The 17,809-nt window shown below is 38.6% G+C and overlaps 2 protein-coding genes across 4 annotated transcripts in view; both read right to left on the reverse strand.

The window, feature by feature from the left end:
• Positions 1-227: 227 nt before the first annotated feature.
• Positions 228-8,091, reverse strand: LOC105355796 (pyrokinin-1 receptor-like). 2 transcript variants are annotated; one of them, XM_011484471.3, is made up of 7 exons: positions 7,655-8,091; positions 6,709-6,879; positions 6,526-6,622; positions 6,211-6,416; positions 5,553-5,774; positions 5,299-5,476; positions 228-1,941 (listed from the first exon to the last, which is right to left on the reverse strand). In XM_011484471.3, the coding sequence occupies exons 2-7, from the start codon at positions 6,856-6,858 to the stop codon at positions 1,682-1,684; spliced, it is 1,113 nt and encodes a 370-aa protein (XP_011482773.1). In that variant the 5' UTR covers positions 6,859-6,879; positions 7,655-8,091; the 3' UTR covers positions 228-1,681. The 2 variants fall into 2 exon arrangements, with proteins under 2 accessions (XP_011482773.1, XP_020565261.1); XM_020709602.1 differs by lacking the exon at positions 7,655-8,091 and having other exon boundaries at positions 6,709-7,434.
• A 1,197-nt stretch (positions 8,092-9,288) lies between these two features.
• Positions 9,289-17,809, reverse strand: part of LOC101165337 (canalicular multispecific organic anion transporter 1) — a 46,103-nt gene continuing 37,582 nt past the window's right edge. For both annotated transcript variants that reach the window (XM_020709601.2, XM_011484472.3), the window contains exons 26-33: positions 16,150-16,349; positions 15,193-15,319; positions 14,991-15,092; positions 14,696-14,839; positions 12,606-12,764; positions 12,359-12,525; positions 11,867-12,061; positions 9,289-9,595 (exon numbers count right to left, since the gene is read on the reverse strand). In XM_020709601.2, coding sequence (XP_020565260.1) covers positions 9,466-9,595; positions 11,867-12,061; positions 12,359-12,525; positions 12,606-12,764; positions 14,696-14,839; positions 14,991-15,092; positions 15,193-15,319; positions 16,150-16,349 — 1,224 coding nt within the window. In that variant the 3' untranslated portion in view covers positions 9,289-9,465. The remainder of the gene's footprint in view (positions 9,596-11,866; positions 12,062-12,358; positions 12,526-12,605; positions 12,765-14,695; positions 14,840-14,990; positions 15,093-15,192; positions 15,320-16,149; positions 16,350-17,809) is intronic.

Genomic DNA, 17,809 nt, shown 5'->3' on the forward strand with positions numbered 1-17,809 from the left:
TTGACATTTAGTTTTCAATATTTTAATTTTAGATGATTGTAAGACAGATCTGTATTGTGTGTTAAAGTTGATCAATTTGGATGCTACCCCCTTTATTGCATTAGTACAGCAGGTTCTAATTCCCAATTTTTGGTTTAATTACATGTCAGGAGTGGGTGTTTGCTTTTTAAATACAATTAGTTTTTTTAACAGCTATTGCACAACAGTAACTTGCATGGAAACAGATGAAAAATAGAAAAAACTTTATTCATTCCAGAAAGGAAAGGAATCTGAAAGCGTGCTCTGACAAAAACTAACAAGGACATACATGCATAGCGCACATAAGCAAGTTAAAAAAAGAAAAAATCATGCATGTATAAAAAAACCTCAATGTATACAAATACAGAGAGCGTAAACATGACCACGTATGAGTTGTACAATCTATTTGTCGACGGTGCCATCGCTGTCTTTAGCGTCTTCATCCTGGATCTCAGTGACAAGAACCTTTGGCACGACAGCTCCTCTGTTAACACAGCACTTTGTAGTTGGAGTGCTGCATTTTGCTCATTATGGCAGGCAGCTCGCACGCCAGTCTCTGATCCACCACTGCATCCAGTGAGTTCCTTTAGCAGGCTGCGTCCCCAGCTCACAGGAGCACACAGAAAGGAAGTTGCCACCACTTTCAGCTAAAACACATGTAGCATGACCCTGCAGACATCCAATGACCCAACTTTCTTTATGTAAAAACAGACCAGTCTGCCTCTGATGCCAATCATCCAGGTGTGCTCAAAGATACTTAGAGGTGTGCATTTCTTATGATATACTTTGTAATTAATTATATTCCCTCTGTCTTCCTTTTTCTAATTTTTTAGTCAGTTTTTGCTAAATAAGTGATGATGTACTTCATGCAGTTAGTTGGAGGTGTCATAGCTGTTTAATCTTTTAAAGGAATCTGTCAAAAAAGCACATATTTTTATGCTTTCTATATCAGATTAGAAATGTCTTCTGTGTAGCACATGAATGAACACAGTTGTGACTGTTTACAGTAATGCTGTTAGCTGCAAAAACCTGTGTCAACAAGAGAGGCAGGATATAGTCATTCCAGTAGGCTGTTGCAAGAGACATAGTATACCTTTTATGTTCTTTTTTTATAAGACTTATTAGATTCCTCTTTTGCAATACTGCAGACTTCATATGCACAATAGTTACAGTTCTGGCAAAAATGACGACAACAACAAGATCATTTGTGAGAACAAGGTGATCTTTATCTTTTAAGCTAAAACCTGCAACAATGGTCTCCATCTAGCGCTTTAAACGTTAAAGTAAAGACATTTTCACATTCATTTGTTGGCCAGCAGCTACAAAAGAAAATCACCTTAAAGAATTGAAATAAATATACGTTACAGGGGAATTCAACATGTTTACTGGCACTAAAAACTTATACGCAACACTGATAGAAAAAGAAAATTAGTTAGTTTTAGACAGACTTACTCCTACATTAATATCATAATTTGAAAATGTGTTTTGGTCAAATGAACGAAAGAATAAATTCGAAGCACTTAATTGTAAATGTTTTTAAAATATATTTTTCCTTTTTATGGAATCCTGTTTTTTCCCCGTTGCTTATTCTGTATAACAATAAGTCAGCCTCTCTGGATTTTGTGTTGGCATCATAACTGGAATTTTATGTTCTTAACTGACACTAGCCTTGGTACTCCTTGAAGCAGTGAGGTCTAAGTCTGCTCAGAGTTCTCCAGCACGCTCTCCGAAACGCATGGGAGGATATGCAGAAGAGTACGGGGTCCAAAGCCCCGTTGATGTACCACAGTGGAAGGGACAAATAGGATTTGAGGACGGTGTAGACAGAGAGCACCGTGTCAGACCACACGACCACATAGACCTGCATCAGTGAAGACGCAATGTCAGGAAAGTTGAGCACAAAGAAAGCAACCACAACAGCACCTAAAAGAAAACACAAAAAGAGTAAAAAAATAAATATTGTGAAGGTTCACCCAAAAAATTCCCATTAGCATAAACTCCAATGAAATCTTTGGCTTTCCTCCTACTGCTTTGACCCCGGCATCAAAGGCTTAAACCATATGAGGTTCCATTTGTGCCAAAAATATGAACCAGACATGGGAGAATAGAGACACCAATTTCTCAAAGTAAAAACCTAATAAATGTAAACATTTTAAGATAACTTTGTAAATCCAGAGTTCAGATGATGTAAATGTAAAATAAATATTTTACATGTTTTTATTTATTTATTTATTTATTTTTTTTAACTTGTCCTGTCCAACAGCTAGGCAAACAGATGAGAGCTGAGGGCCTCTTGTGTTGGACATATTTTATTTTAACAAGAGGGGTTATTAATCTTCAGACAAACCAAAGGTATGTCTGAATAAACCCCTTTTGTAATTGAGGCCAAACTTTATTAATTTCAATCATGTTTGAAAATCTTTGGTGTTGGACCGGACGGAAAAGGAAAGAGGGGAAGAAGAGAGAGGGACGTTAGAGAGAGGGGGGGTAGGGGGTGATAATAGGAGGGGAAGGGGGGTAAGACCATGAAGCAGAATCAAGCAACAAGTTTACTGGTTGTTAATCATTATGGTACGGTTCAAATGTAGTACAAAAAGGGCGGGGCCTGTTCACACACACTCAAATATTATCAACACACCTGCTAGCTGCAAGAATGTCCACATGTCAACATGTACACAAAACAGATAGTGTTCACACGCATACTTATGCCTTTAAACCAACTAGTGTGAAATCTTTCTTTCATTCAATCATGCAAACTATTAGTGCAAAGGTGAGCTAACACCTGTGCTCAAGTGAGTGTTTATGTTCTTCTAAAATGGATGGTGGAATGTGAAAAGAAGGAGGAGGAGCGCCCAGCCACCCCCACACCCAGACCCCCGCCGCAGCAGCAGCGGCAGCCGGAATTCCCCCAACGCCATACGGGAACAGGCAGGGAACAACCGCCCCCCGGGCGACCAAGACCGCCACCCAGGCCAGGGCCAGCAGGACCGCCGCGAGGCCCCCAGAGCCAGAGAGCAGGGAGGCGCGGAGGGAAAGAGGAAAGAGAGCGCCGCCCCAGCCCAGCCAGGAAAGCAGCCCCCCCGCCGCGCCGGAAGAGCCCAACGCAAGGCCCCACCGGAGAGGGACGCCCACAGCCCCAGACGAGCACCCCACCACCACCCAGGAGTTCCGGGCATCCCCCCGCCCCGACCCCAGGTACGAGCCAGGACCCCCCAAGGGAGACCCGCTCCGCACTCCAGGCAGCCACCCACCCGGCCCACGGTTGGTCCAGGTAGGAGCAAGGCAGGGGCCCGCCGCCCCCGCCCGGAGGGGGGAACCCCGGGGAAAAAAGGGCGGCCCACAAGGGGTGTTATAAATATGGCCCGACCAGGCTCGGCCATGTTGGAAGTTTGGCGGGGCCCAGCGCCCAGGGGCAAGGACCAGGACCCACCCCCCAGGGACACGAACACCCCCTGCTCAGGTGTAATATGAACCCCCCCACCGTGCGGAGAGAGCACCGCCGGGCCCAGGGAGCCGGCACCCAAGGGACACGGCCGCCATCGCCAAGGGGCCCGCACCCCCCACCAGGGAAGGGGTAGGGGACAGATGGACCCAGGTCCCACCTTCCTTGTAAAATGTGTGTGCGTGTATGGGTGTTTGAGAGGGTGTTTGTGTGCATGTGTGTGTGTTTATGTTTGAATGTATATATTGATATTATATATTGTTTTTATTTTTAAATGAAAAAATGCTCAATTGCAATGCATTGGGGTCTATATTTGCCAATCTTGTGAGTATCAAGGTACACTGGTTTCTCGCAGAGACTTCTATGTGAAGGAATTCAGACACAAACAATGATTACCAACATGAAAACAAGATTGTAATTAGAAAATAGCTCTGCTGTGAGGAAACATTATATTGGAAACTTATTAATAACAATAGCCGGGAACATCTCCATAGCACCAACCCAGATGGCAACAAGGTCCACTCCATAGCCGTGAGGCAGCAATGCTGGAGCCCAGTAAAGGTGTGCAGCGCTGCAATAAGCCGGCAAGCCCCAGCCCCATGATCTTAACTAGTTTGGAGCATACGGAACACTGACAATGAATATCCAAAAACTTAAAATATTAAAACACTTTTAATAATAAAAAATGATTAAATACAATCATTCAGAACATTTTGGAGGATATTAATGAAGAAATATCATATTTTTCTCACCTTCTATTATAGAATTCTTAAAAAGCTCGTGCCATTTCCTTGACAATAACCTTTCATCTGACGGAGAATTCTGAAAGCTCCATCCACACAAACGTAATGGTAAAACAAGAGGAAGAGAATCTCTCTCCGTCAGAGACAACCAATCACAAGATCCTGTGCTCTTTCACAGTTGGATACTCAGGGCCAGACATGCTAATGACAAATGTCGGTGGCGCCAGCAGAATTCTTTTTCTACATCAACTATAAAAGGGAAAACATAACTTTATAGAAACAAAACCATCACATCAAAAGAAGAGATGGTCAATTGTTTTATTTGTCCTGTTTAGTTTTTTTTTCTGCTGGAATGAATGGATAAATATTTAATGTGTGAAGGTTGCTGCTTTTCCTGAAACTTTTCAAAGGCAACAAATTTGTGTTCATCCACTGTATTGGAGAAAAAAGGTTTTTGGTCTTACAGTGAGAGCTGCTGTCATTTGTAAAACAGCCACACCTTTCTACGTCTCTCCAGGCTCCCCATTTTTTCATTTTCTTTTCTGTTTGGGCTGTGAATTCAGAGACCACTGAAAAACTCAATAACTTGGTTTTCTTTTCTTTGCTTTACAGAGAAGTGTCTTTGTTTTCATTGCTAATCATCTACCTGTGTGTGTACTTTTGGTGCAATCCAGCAATTTTGCACAGAAACATGAAGGTCTGCATCCGTTCAGGGCTTAAAATAGAAACGGAACTCTGGATCAAGAACCGCCTCGAATTTGATGGTGACTGAGATTTATCAAAGGGCTACATGTAATCACTGTGGCTGCTCAGCACAGTGGTTATTAGTGCATTTGCCTCACAGCAAGATGGTACAAAGTTAGAAGCTCAGCTGGGTGATTTTCACAGCTCTCTGGCTGATTTTCTCTGTGGATTCAGGGTTTAGTCAATCAGGTTGGCTGATGACTCCAAAAGGACTACAGTGGGGGTATCGGTGGGGATTGTGCTCTGTGGTGCACTGGTGACCTTTTTACATAGTGCATAACATACACCTATACCTATAATTCAAAAGACAGCAGGGTTTTTTTCTACTATTTTACAATTTTGTACACTCACCCATGAGTATCAGTGCTCTTTTCTCATTTAAAAGCAGCTTTCCATTCTGGTGGCATTGAACATCTCGCCTTCCGTCCACATCCTGCCTCATGATTCCCATGTTCCTCCTCTGCTGACTGTTTCTTCTGAGGTAAAGCAGGATTAGCATGTAAAGCGTGAAGATGGAGATCAGTGGCACCTGTGGTGAGAGATGCATTCTGAGTGCCCATGAGTGATGCAGGTAAGGAAATGTTGTCAAATGGCACTTATCTGACCAAAAAGAAGAAGGCTGCTCTCAGAAGAATGATTCCTTTGTACATGTGAGCAGGGTCAGGCTCAGTCATTTCGCACATAGTGGAGACTTTAAAAGCATCTTCTGGCCTTGTTGCAGTGTAGTCCAGAATGCAAGCCCATGCCTGATCATAGACGAGAGCGAAGGGTACGGCTGACGCCAGGGAAACAACCCAAACAATTAGAAGGCAGGGCACTCGGGACTTCTTCAGATGTGAAAAGCAGAGGAGAAGAGAGGGGATTCATGGAAAGTGTTTGCAGACTGACAATTCTTTCCTACATTTTTCTTTGAAAATTACTTCTCAGTTGCTTTACATTTTATTCTCGAACACATCTCGAGCTGGAAAATTCAATTCTTTACCCTCTGCTTTCAAATCTTAGTAATATCTAATCTTTTCCAGTCGCCCATCATAAACAGTGTGAACATTTATTTATGTGTTTACATATTATTACACCTTTATAAGTGGACATTTTACAGTTTATCTTGCAGGATAGTTATGCAAATCCATGAAAAGCAATCTTCTATAACTCTGAGTGAAAGGCCCAACAGCATGTGTCATTAAATAGTGTCACTAACATGTAGTTGCAGAGACAAGTGATATGTGGAAAAAATAATAGCGATTAGTCAGACAAGTGCTTAACCTTTAAGCTGGAGACAGACCACATGGTGTGGCAAATTGCTGCATAGCGTTCAGTCGTGAAGATCACAATGACCCAGCTGGTGGTGGCGCAGTACATTTGGCGGACCATAAAGTAGACTTTGCACACAGCTTGGCCAAGACGCCATGGATAGCTCTCCCAATAATACCGGTATAACGTTACTGGGATGGTCAACAACTGCAGAACATCTACAATTTAAGGAAAAGTATTGAGAGAAGTAGTTGTGTAACAAATTTGGTTTGGAATTCTGAGGGAAAACTGATGATAGGCTTGTTGAAGAAGGCTACTTTTACCTACCTGATATAACCAGGCTGAGCAGGTATAAACGGATGGTGCTGACTCTCATATGAGGATCCATGAGTAGGGTCAGAATGCTCACACCGTTAAATAAAACCTGCAGAACATTTGTGGGGAAACATTGCATGACAAATGCTGCTTTACTTGTCATCCACCAGTGTGTTTCAGAATCAATACTCATACTCCAAAAAAGAAGATGATGCTGTAGAAGATTGTCATGGGAATGGCGATGGTCAGCGGCTCACTTTTGGTGACGCCGATGTCCAGCTTTGGCGTCACACTTGGACTCACGTTGCAACTGAAGAGGAACGGAATCTGCTCTGAGCTGTTCATGGTGAGGCCACCAGATAAAAGCTGGATTGATTTTGATGATGAATGGGCATATAAAGGAAAATTAGACACAATTGAAAAGATATAAGGCACATTTCAGTGTTCATTTCAAAAGCAAATGATTGGCAGAAAAAAATGTTTGAATTATTTTGTATTTGCGCTGACGAGCTGTTCACATAATTAAGTGTATTTATATTGATCAAAATGATGAGCCTGAGTGAAAAGAATGAAGCAGGTGGATTGTGTAAATTTTCTCAACAACACACAACATTCTCATAAGCAGCTGGCCTCTGGGGAAGAGCTGACATATGAGAGGCAGAACAGACCAGCAGCCCCTTCAAAATCAGTTAATCCTCTTCTACATCATTAATTCTTGGTGGTGCCATCTTATTGCATAAACCCTGAAGAAAAGATGAGTAAACTACATGCATACACCCAAGTAAAAAGTTTTTCTGGCAATTTATGTTTTATCTAAGATATACATTATAATTCTGGCACTATTGATATGGAAAAAAAAAAGAAAAAGCACGTGCCTGAAGGATAGATGATTGCAGGAAACAGTCACACGTTTTGATCTTTCAGAATGAGTTTTTACACATTATGTTTCCCCCAAAAAATTTTTTTTACGATTTGTTCAGATTAAACAATTATAAAAGGTTTAAAAAAACAGAATTAAATGTGTGACTGTGAGAACATCTGATTTTATTTATTTATTTTTAGTTTCTTTTTTAGTATCAGAACAGTTAAAGCAAAGGTAAAAAATTGAAATATATTTTGAATGAGCAACAGGTAGACTCACCTTTCAGGGGGAAAAAAAATGCGCGACCAGAAGCAGCTCTCCTCTCAGGCAAAACAGCAGCTTCAGTCGTGTCTCTCCTTGCCTCTGTTCTCTCTTTCTCCCCTCTGATTCCAGCTTCTTGCACCACCCTCTCTCAACACATACAGCCAGCCGCCTGAGCAAAAGAAAGCATGGAGAAAAGCTCGTCTAAATGCATGAAATTAACAATAATTTCATGTGATGTTGACAGCGTGAGCATGGAGTAAATGCTGCACTAAAATTTCAAGAGATGAGCATTAAAAAAAAATGAAGAAATTGGGTCTGAATTAACAGAAGTGTCCCCTCTAACAGGTTCTGATTGATGTTAGTGAGGTTGGACAGTTCTAAAAATAATCTATTCACAGCAAGAAGATAAATCCAGAAAAGAGAAATCCAAACAGAATTGTTGCATTAAAATAAAAAAATAAAAAACAACGCTTTTCCTACCTTTAATTGTGCCCCATAAAAAAAGAAAAAATGTTTATGATTTATTCCTAAACATTAGATCTTAATATGTTTCATTCTATAGCAGTATTTTAGGGGTGTAATGATTCATTTTAACTATGTCATAATAAGTGGTTGCTTATAATATTCATAGACAATTTTAGTTCATTTTTATCTATCATATTTACTAACCTAAAAATCAATCCAGGATATCTTTAGCCAAAAATGCAGATTCCTTTTTCCAGATTCCCTTTTTTCCTTGGAAGATAATCAAATGTAAATTACCTATGTGTACAAACAAGTAAACAAGAATAAATGGCAAATCCACCAGCCTACCAAATTAATTAAAGGGAACATTATTAGAACATTCTACCACACCATATGGTGACACGTCTTGTGTGTTTCCACACATTATTAGACTGTATTGATGGCTTGATCATTTTTTGTTGCCATCATGTGAGTGTTGTCCGCTATGATGGCACCTGATCGTTTTAACGTTACAGTACTACAGTGCCTCAATCCAAATGGTATTTTCCATCATCGATATACAGCTGATTAATTTATTTTATTTTACAACAATTTTATAATAGTTTAAGTTGATTGGATGAACAACTTGCCTCAGACAGATCCATCCAGTTGAATTGTAGGAAGCTTATGAGTCATTACACCCCTAAAGGTTTTAAGTATTTAAGAATTATCTAGTACCACACACATATACTTTTCCAATAAAAAGGAGACCCGAGGCTGCCGTGTATTTATTTATTTCTTGCTGCTTTATATTGGCTGGAGTTAATAAGTGCAGCTTTATAAGATCAGGGATAAAAAGAAAGATATGACAAAGGCTTTAAAAAGTTTGGCATATCCAGATAACTGAACCCATTATTAAGATTGCTGGTCAGAAAGGTTTACTTCAACAATCGAGCGCCGACTTTAAGTTCAGGTTCCTCCATCAGGATTTACCCATCGATTGTTTTAAATGTCAGAAATTGAACTGTTGTTTTGTGGTTGACCTATGAGTAAATTGCAAATGTGCCACTTTTCTTTAAAAACAAGCAAACCTGTTATTCATTCTGATGAAGAAAACTAAAGTTGGGCATATACTGTATATATTAAATACCAAATTAATTGTGTTTATTGTGAGTGCACGTGGTTTAAACCAGTGGGATTGCATCTTATTTCAAAAAGAATACTTTATTCTCACAAAACATTATTTACATGTACAGTTGCATTTCTAAATGTTTCTTATATACATACATTTCTTATCACAATGTTAATATTCTGAAAAGGAAACAAAAACATATTTAAGCAATCAAATTATATTTTAAGAGTGAAAATACAAGAGAACAAAATTACAGAGATGAAAATTCTTCTTGTGTTATCCCAGCATCCTTTGCCATGGAGAAGAAATAGCCCCGATTTTCAAGAAGGTTGCTTGGTGAGTCAAATTCAACAATTTTCCCAGCATCAAGCACCATCACTCTGTTGAGAGAGAACACAGGTTAGAAATAACCATCGGCTGAACAGACTTCACGTTGACTTGAAAAATAATTACTACAGCTAACTTTTTTTTAAATTGATTTGCACATTCTTTAATGGCCTACATGTTTATCAGGAAAACTTTGAAACGAAGAGAGAACTGGAGGAAATTAAAGGAAGACTGCTATGAGCTCTAGTTTATTAGAAAAAGCAAATCCATTTAATAAAATTATACCAATCTACTTAAAAAGCTGTTATAAATGCTTCCTGTTCTTTGAGTTGCATGAGACAAGAAAAAAGTAGGTCTACTGGTGCAGCTTTCTGTGCATGACATATCTGTGTAATAGTATTTCTGAACTCTTTTGATCTATAATCTCTGTGTATTTGTTATACTTGATTATTTCAAATCACCAAATAAATAAGAATAATTACGTTACCCAAGTTAATTGAAAATGTTGTTTTAAATGTATTCTTTTATGTAAAAAAGAAAAGAAAATGTTCAAATCCTTTTTGAAGAAGTTATTTTCACCTGAAATAAAAAACTGGTTGAGCCACATTTATAAGCAACTACTGTTAAGATGTTTGAGAATTTTTTTTACTCTTCAAAATTGAGTGGCTAGTTTTTCCCAGCAGATCCAGCTTGTTTCAGCTTATGCTTTAGCGTGAATTCAAATCAATTTTCAAATTTGGACCACTCCAAAAGCCTTTGTCTGGTTCTCTTAAGTCTCCTTAATAAATGTGCTATCTTAGATGACCCCACCCTTACATTGACGTGTTTTCCCTACCATGACAAAGGTGGATAAAGGTGGAAAGATTTCATGTAATCCATGGACACCAGTGAAGATCACAAATCATTGAAGAAAAAAGGTTCAGCGCACTGTCTAGTGGGTCTAGATGAACCAACTCCCAATGTTAAAGTGCCTAGGATAGCACAAGTGTTACAGACCCGCTCAGCGTATTCTCCGCTCCATTCCAATACATCTACTTGCAGACAGATGGATCCATAAACGCCTTTGTTTATTTTTAATCTGAGCTGGCATCTGGTTCAAAACTGTACAGCTGGACAGCTCCAATTTTGTTTACTATTTTGGTTGCACCAGTAATGTTAGGTTGCAGTTGTGAAGGGCTGTAAGCTAGCGGAAGAGCATGTAAACAGACGGGTGATGGGAAATGGGAGAGGGGTTGCTCCACGGCCTTGCCCACAAAGCGTAGGTGAATTTCTAATGAACTACTGCCACTCTGCAGAAACTACGTCCTAGATAACTACAGTTTTTGTTTTTTACTAAAAACGGCATAATCATAATTAAAAGACCACAGAGAATGCTTTTACGATAGATGAAATAGGTAGGAGTGGGAATTTAAGTCCCTGTTAATGTTATTTTTCATTGAGTTTATTCATTGAAAGGAAAAACTGTAAAGTTACAGTTGAAAACAATAACATTAGAGGCCATTCTAGTCTAATATCTATGTTTTTTTATTATCCAACTTGAGACAAACAATATTGCACTGTGTTACATTTAATATTAATGTAATATTAATGGAAAAAATAATCTAACACTGTCTTGCAGAGTCTTCTGTCTCCTGATTGGTCATGCTGTTTCACACCAAGCTAAGGCCAAGGAGGTCTTTGAAGTACATCTTTTCATGTTGAATTCTATGCACAGAGGCTAGTCTGAACCTCAAAGTTGCATCAGCACCTGAACACGAAACCTGACACTTCGTCATGACACCCCATTGTTTGGGACTCCAGGTCTGAAAATTAAAAATGTGATCAGATCTGTTCATCACAGGGGGAATCACATACTGAGCAACCTTAATCCTATAACCCTTATCATATGAAGTGAATAAACTGAAAATAATTTCTTCTGACATTAACGTGGACAATAATTCTGTCTCATGCTGCTCTTTCAATTTTGTCGCTATCTACACCCCACGTGGCAATTAGCTCCTCTCCCCTTCTGTTCCAGAATAAGCTCTGGCAAAGCTGTGCTGCAACTGACAAACAAACTAAGCCACTGGGCAGCATTTCAGACTTCCCAGATTAAGATTTTACTGAGCAATTGTTAATTATCAGCTGGTGTTAATCAATGTATTCAGCAACATGATAACTTTAAAAAACCTATTTGATAATATAAATTTTGCAGAACATTCTTCAGATTTATATTTAAGTTAAGAGCAGACAAAGAAGTGCACAGATGTTTGGGGTTTAAAGGATTAAGTCAAATCTTTTGACATCCAATAAAATCCCTGGGAGGCGTTTATTGATCGACTCACCTGGAGCTGTCCATGATGCTGTGCAGGCGATGAGCGATGGTGAGGACAGTGCAGTGTGCAAACTCTTTGCGGATGGTGTTCTGTATCAGGTTGTCGGTTTCAAGGTCAACAGCTGCAGTGGCCTCATCCAGGATTAGAATGCGAGACTTTCTGAGCAGCGCTCGAGCCAGACACAGCAGCTGCCTCTGCCCGACGCTGGGAAGACACGGATAAGCTCACAATTTAAAGCAACATCTATCAGTGCTCCTAGTTGAAGAGAACATGTGAAAAGTTCCTGGTTTTCATTTTAATACAAGATGGAATAAAATCAACAGAAACATATCTTTACTTTTTAACAGGTATACAATGACATAACAAAACGACGGACTATCATTTACATGTCTGACGACTGTTTTTTCTGTCATTCGAAAGCAAATCGTTCTTGGACGATGATACTTACTGTACTGTTAGGATAAAACCCTTGTTATGCCATTCATGAGTCTCCTTTCTCACCTCAGGTTCTCTCCTCCTTCAGCAACTTCATGCTGTAATCCTTCCTGCAGTCCTGCTACATAGTCCTTCAGGTGGGAGAGCTCCAGCGCTTTCCAAAGCTCCTCATCGCTGAATTTGTCAAACGGATCCAAGTTCATTCTCAGCGTTCCAGAGAACAAAACTGGATCCTGGATTCATGAAATTAAACACATCAGAGCTCAAGAATGGAACGGACTTGCACTCATAAATGTGTCGATCGGCCTCATACCTGTGGGATGATTGTGAGCCTGCCTCTGAGGTCATGCAATCCGATCGTGGAGATGTCCACATCATCAATGAGGATTCTTCCTTCGGCCGCTTCAATAATTCGGAACAAGCAGTTGGTCAGACTTGATTTACCAGCTCCTGTGCGCCCCACTATACCAATCTGTAAGAAAAAGAGTACAAAGGATTGAAAATAGTTGATTGACAAATTAAAACTTGATAGTTCAAAATAAACTTTTTAAAAGCTTTCCTAATCTGTTATGAATAAAAAATACCATGTGTTTTATATTTATTACAGAATCCATTAATTCAACGATTAGCTGCGTTTCTGTTGTGACAGCAGCACACATTGAGCTGGTGAAAGCTTTTGGGTCTTTAGTAACAGCATTAACAGTTATCTTTGACAGAAATAACCATCCCCTGGAGAGCAGAGTATTCTACAAAAGCAATAATTATATCTAATTTTACTGAAGATACTTGGAAAAGATCATTCTTATTTTTGTTTTTTTGCGCTGCAGCGTGTGAAACCAAACATTATAAACCCAGACTTGTAGAAGCTTCAACATTTATCAGGGGAAAAACTCAAAGCAGAAGTTAATGGGTGACTCAACTCGATTGCATGGCAAATAAAATTAATAGACAGCAGAGCAAAGAAGAGATAGTTATGACATTCCAAAGATGAAAGGGAAAGACAGAAGGGTCAGAGGTTCAGATGCTCTGCATAGCTGCTTGTTTTCTTTTGGTCCGTTGTTGTACACCATCATCACAACACAGCAATATAAGCTGCTCCATTTGTTTTTTACTGTTCATGCATGGTTGTTTGTTCCTAAGCAAATGTTTCCTTAACACGGATGAACAGGATTATGCTTAGTGGTGACATACCGGTAATATTGTGTTAATTAATTACAGGCGATTTAGCTCATTATTTCTTTTTTTAATCGCATTTATCTCATATTTAATTTATATTTATTCCCAAAGTGTTGTCCATTGTCATAAATTAATGGATGACAGAGGCCTGATCACTCCAAACCCGGGGCTTTCATGAACTCCGTTAATTTCTGTTAATTGACACCTTGAAGGACATTATCTTATCTATTTTGCCACGGTCACTCACGAAATAAATAAATATTTAATTAAAATATTAGTACTTTAATCTTGTTATATTTTGAGGTTTAAATTGTGTTTCTCATAAGCGGACTGTGAAGCGTGGTGCAAAGTGTGGTCATGGCAACAGCTACAGCGCGTACCCCGACCTCACTCTGCCGCTCATCTACCGGTAAACATCATAAGTTAATACAAGTCATCATTTCAAAGGGAAAGTTCACCTCTTTCTGCTTGTTTTTGCCCAGATGATAAAGAAATAAAAAGTCTAAATAGTTCAATTCTTCGGTTGTCACCTCCTCATTTCTGATCTCCTCCTCCTTCCAATCTCTTTCTCTTTTGCTGCATCCCAGCCTTAAAATGATTAAATTCACTTAACAGGGTAAAGGAATGGGGCGTGTCCACATATGTATTATTCAGACGCTATTGGTTAATTTTTTTGGAATTGTTCAGAAGAGTGTTCCCACTGTTGTTTGATGTGGTCAATTAGACTATTCTGAAAATGATGTTTTTCTTTATCCTAAGTCTTCACTATTAATAAAAATATCTCTTGGTGATGGAATAGTTTAATTTTTGACAATTGAAATGAAAGAACAATGTTTGTCTGGAGGTCAAGTTTAATTTTTTGTGGAGTTTGATTTGGTCTTTAACAAAAAACACTTGTTTTTAGTTTAATGATGAAACCGGGGGAAAATGTGGAATTCGTGAAATGTGAAGCCTTTAATCCTTGACATTTACTCCACTCAATATGGCATTTGAAGAACTTTTATCACTGTAATCACCTGGAATTATTAGAAGTCACGTAAATTGTCGTAAGGAGTCATGTTCAGGCACCTTTTAATTACTCCAAAATACATCAGGCTTTAATTTCTCACCTCTATTCACTAAAAACTGTAATTGCTACAACAACATAAATGCTATTATGACTATGAGTACTTCTTATTTTAGACAGAGAAGGCATAAATACTGACTAAATAACATTTGTACACATACCTTCTCAGAGCTGGCAATATTACAAGTGATTCCATGCAGGACCAGGTCTAATCCAGGTCTGTAACGGACTTTATAGTCAATAAACTGCAGCTTTCCTTCATCTGGCCACCTTTCTGGGGGTCGACAATCAGTTATCCATTTAGCCTGCAAAACAATGTATCAAAGCATATGAGAAACTACAATTCTTCATTGTATCTCCTTAATATGTGCCTGCCTAATGTGGCAAAGCATAAAGTTTACCAATATAAAGCCAAGAATAACATATAAAAACTTGAAAAAAGACAAGATGGCTCACCTCATTTTCGATTTCAGTGTATTCGCTCACTCTTTCCACAGCTACAATATTGGTCTCCAGCTCTGAGCTCATCCTAACCAGCCAGTTGAGGGTCTGTGTTACCTGCAAGACCCCAGAAGGCATGAGTACTTTCATCACCAGAGTAACCCCTGCTGAGCAGATATGATCAACATCTGCTGTAAATGTCATGACTGAAACTCACGTTAAGGGCATAGGATATGGCCAAACCAACCAGGCCACTGTCTAAAGAGTCCTTAGAAATAACAGCAAAGAGAGCGGAAAAAAACACCACCAGATTTCCCAGGAACTCTAAGCGAATGGCGAGCCATCTGTAGAGCAAACAATAACAGACATGAACAAAAAATAAGAAAGAGGTACCATTAACAGATCTGGAAAAAAAGATATGCATAAAAATAATAAAGTTGTGAGAAAAAAGGCAACATTTTGCAAGAGTAAAATCATACATCTATTATTTAAATGGTCATATTTTACAAGGAAAAATGTATGTTGTTTTTTTTTTAAGAAAGTTGTAATTTCCTGACAAAAAAAACAAAAAACTTATTTTCTAAGAAAGTAAATCAGATTCAGACAATTTCTAGAGCAGTGATGTCCATGCGGTGTCTCAGAATTGTCTGGAACATAAACTAAACGGGTAATGTTTGACTGTCTTTGTTGAAACATTTTAAAGATAAGGCGACATTTTCATATAAACATGGTTTTTGAAGCATATTTACAACTTTATTATCATAATTATTTTTTATAGTTGACTTCATTCTCATAGATTTGCTTATTTTTCTTCTTTTTTGATGGCCTTAATACTCCATCGTATTACTTCATGTGTTTTAAAAAAACAGATTTCAACATTTGCTGATAATTATTTATAATACAGTTACAGAATGTTAAAATATGTGGATCAAATTTAAGACAGTGGCTAAATTGTGTACTTTTTTTCCTGAATATTTATGTTTTAAACTAACATTGTTGTGAGCAAAATCACCTAATGATATAATTGATCCATATCTCATTTGAAAAAAAAGACATTGCAATTTTTTTGTGGGTTTCATCAAAGGGTTTGAAAAAAATATCTTAACTACAAATACATTTGATTTTTTTTGCAAATTCTTTGACATAATGGGCTTTACAGGGTTAACAGTTGTACCTGTTAGAGACGATCCACGGGTAGACACTTTTGAGGTTTTCATCAATGGTCACCTCATTGTGTTTAAGAAAACGGTCTTGATGCCTGTACGCTCTTATCACTGACAGTCCGGAAACTGTCTCCCCAAAGTGAGAGTATATAGGAGAGCGGGACACCGAGTCCAGGCGGCGCAGCTGCCTTGACGTGGCCACATAGAAGCGCTGGATAACGACAAAAACAGACAAATCAATTAAGCTGTTCTGCATAAAGTTCTTATAGATTTCCTTGATGACTGGGGAACCTAATAATGCTTTCATTCAACCACAAATAAAGAAATGTTGGGACACTGTGTGTGAGGATTAGTGCCTCTTTAGTAGAGTTTTCTTTCATGTTTCTAAGCCGTGTTTTGCTTTTGGTTCAATACATTCAGTTTTATAGGCTTGTTTTTTCTCTTCTTCAGTCTGAATACCCCCAGCTTTTGATAGATATTTATCCACAGCTCTCCGAGTTTGAGTGGTTTGTCCTCAGCCTAAGATCATGATAATAGCTGTTCATTGCCAGATCCTGTCACCTTTGTCAGGTTTTCAGGACAAACATCTTGCTACGCAGAGCTGGTTTCATGCCACAGATGGAAAAATCTTTTTTTTTTTTGGTTTATAAATGTGTCTATAAATATAATGAACGTCACATCCATGCCCTAGAATAAAAGAGGAATTGTTGTTCATAAGACGAGATGACCGTGAGAATCTCACAGCCACCTCACTATAGCCAGAAATAAAGACAAATATCTTAAATTTAAATAAAGAAAGGTCTGCTTTTCCACTCATGATACATCTGAATGTTTAGATGGGAGATTGAAGTAATGGAGATATGGTCAAAAGTGTGCCTCATTATAGCTTCATCTAAATGCAAAATGTGCAAATGCACAAAACACGTTTCTAAAGAAGACCAAATCAAAATAATAGTTGAGATTATATTTTCTGAGGTCAACTGAAACATTAGTCATTTCTAAATATTGTGTTCTGCTCATCATGTCACTCCTTAAAGAGAAAAGATGAAAAGGTACCAGGACAGAAGTACTTTGAACATTTCTATGGTTAAACTTTCACACATCTTGGGGAGTTGTTTTTTTCCTCAAAGAAAAAAAAACTACTCCATGAGGATTCATTAGGATTCATTTTGTAAATAGATTAAAATTTGTTTATAGATAAGTCATTAATTGCAGCCATAGATGGATGAAAGCCTCCGGCTTGTATATTTCACAGAGCAGGGCTGCGGTGAAAGGTCTTTGGTTCAACAGCCTCCCACCTGTTTCTTTGGGCTTTAAACACATTTAAAACATTAAAATGTGAAATTCCTATTTTATTCCTGTGCCCCTAATGGCTGCATCTAGTGTGAAAAAATAAATAATTGGCATTCCATAAATCTTGCCTAATAAAAAAAATAGTATTTATTTATCTAAGGTTTACATTCACATTGCAGGACATTTGTGTAACATGTGTGAGATTAGTTTAGATTAGTTAGATCAGATTAGTTACACTGGTTGTCATTACCCTGTTTGTCTCTAAAGGAAAAATGAGAATTCTTAGTTTCACCACCTCCAGGGATGTTTATCCCTTACGGGTTTCAGGGGTCTGCTGGAGCCTATCCCGCCACAGCTGGGTGAAGGCTGGTCGACAGT

This window comes from Oryzias latipes, chromosome 15 (assembly GCF_002234675.1).
Source record: "Oryzias latipes chromosome 15, ASM223467v1".
In the NCBI taxonomy this organism is placed as follows: domain Eukaryota; kingdom Metazoa; phylum Chordata; class Actinopteri; order Beloniformes; family Adrianichthyidae; genus Oryzias; species Oryzias latipes.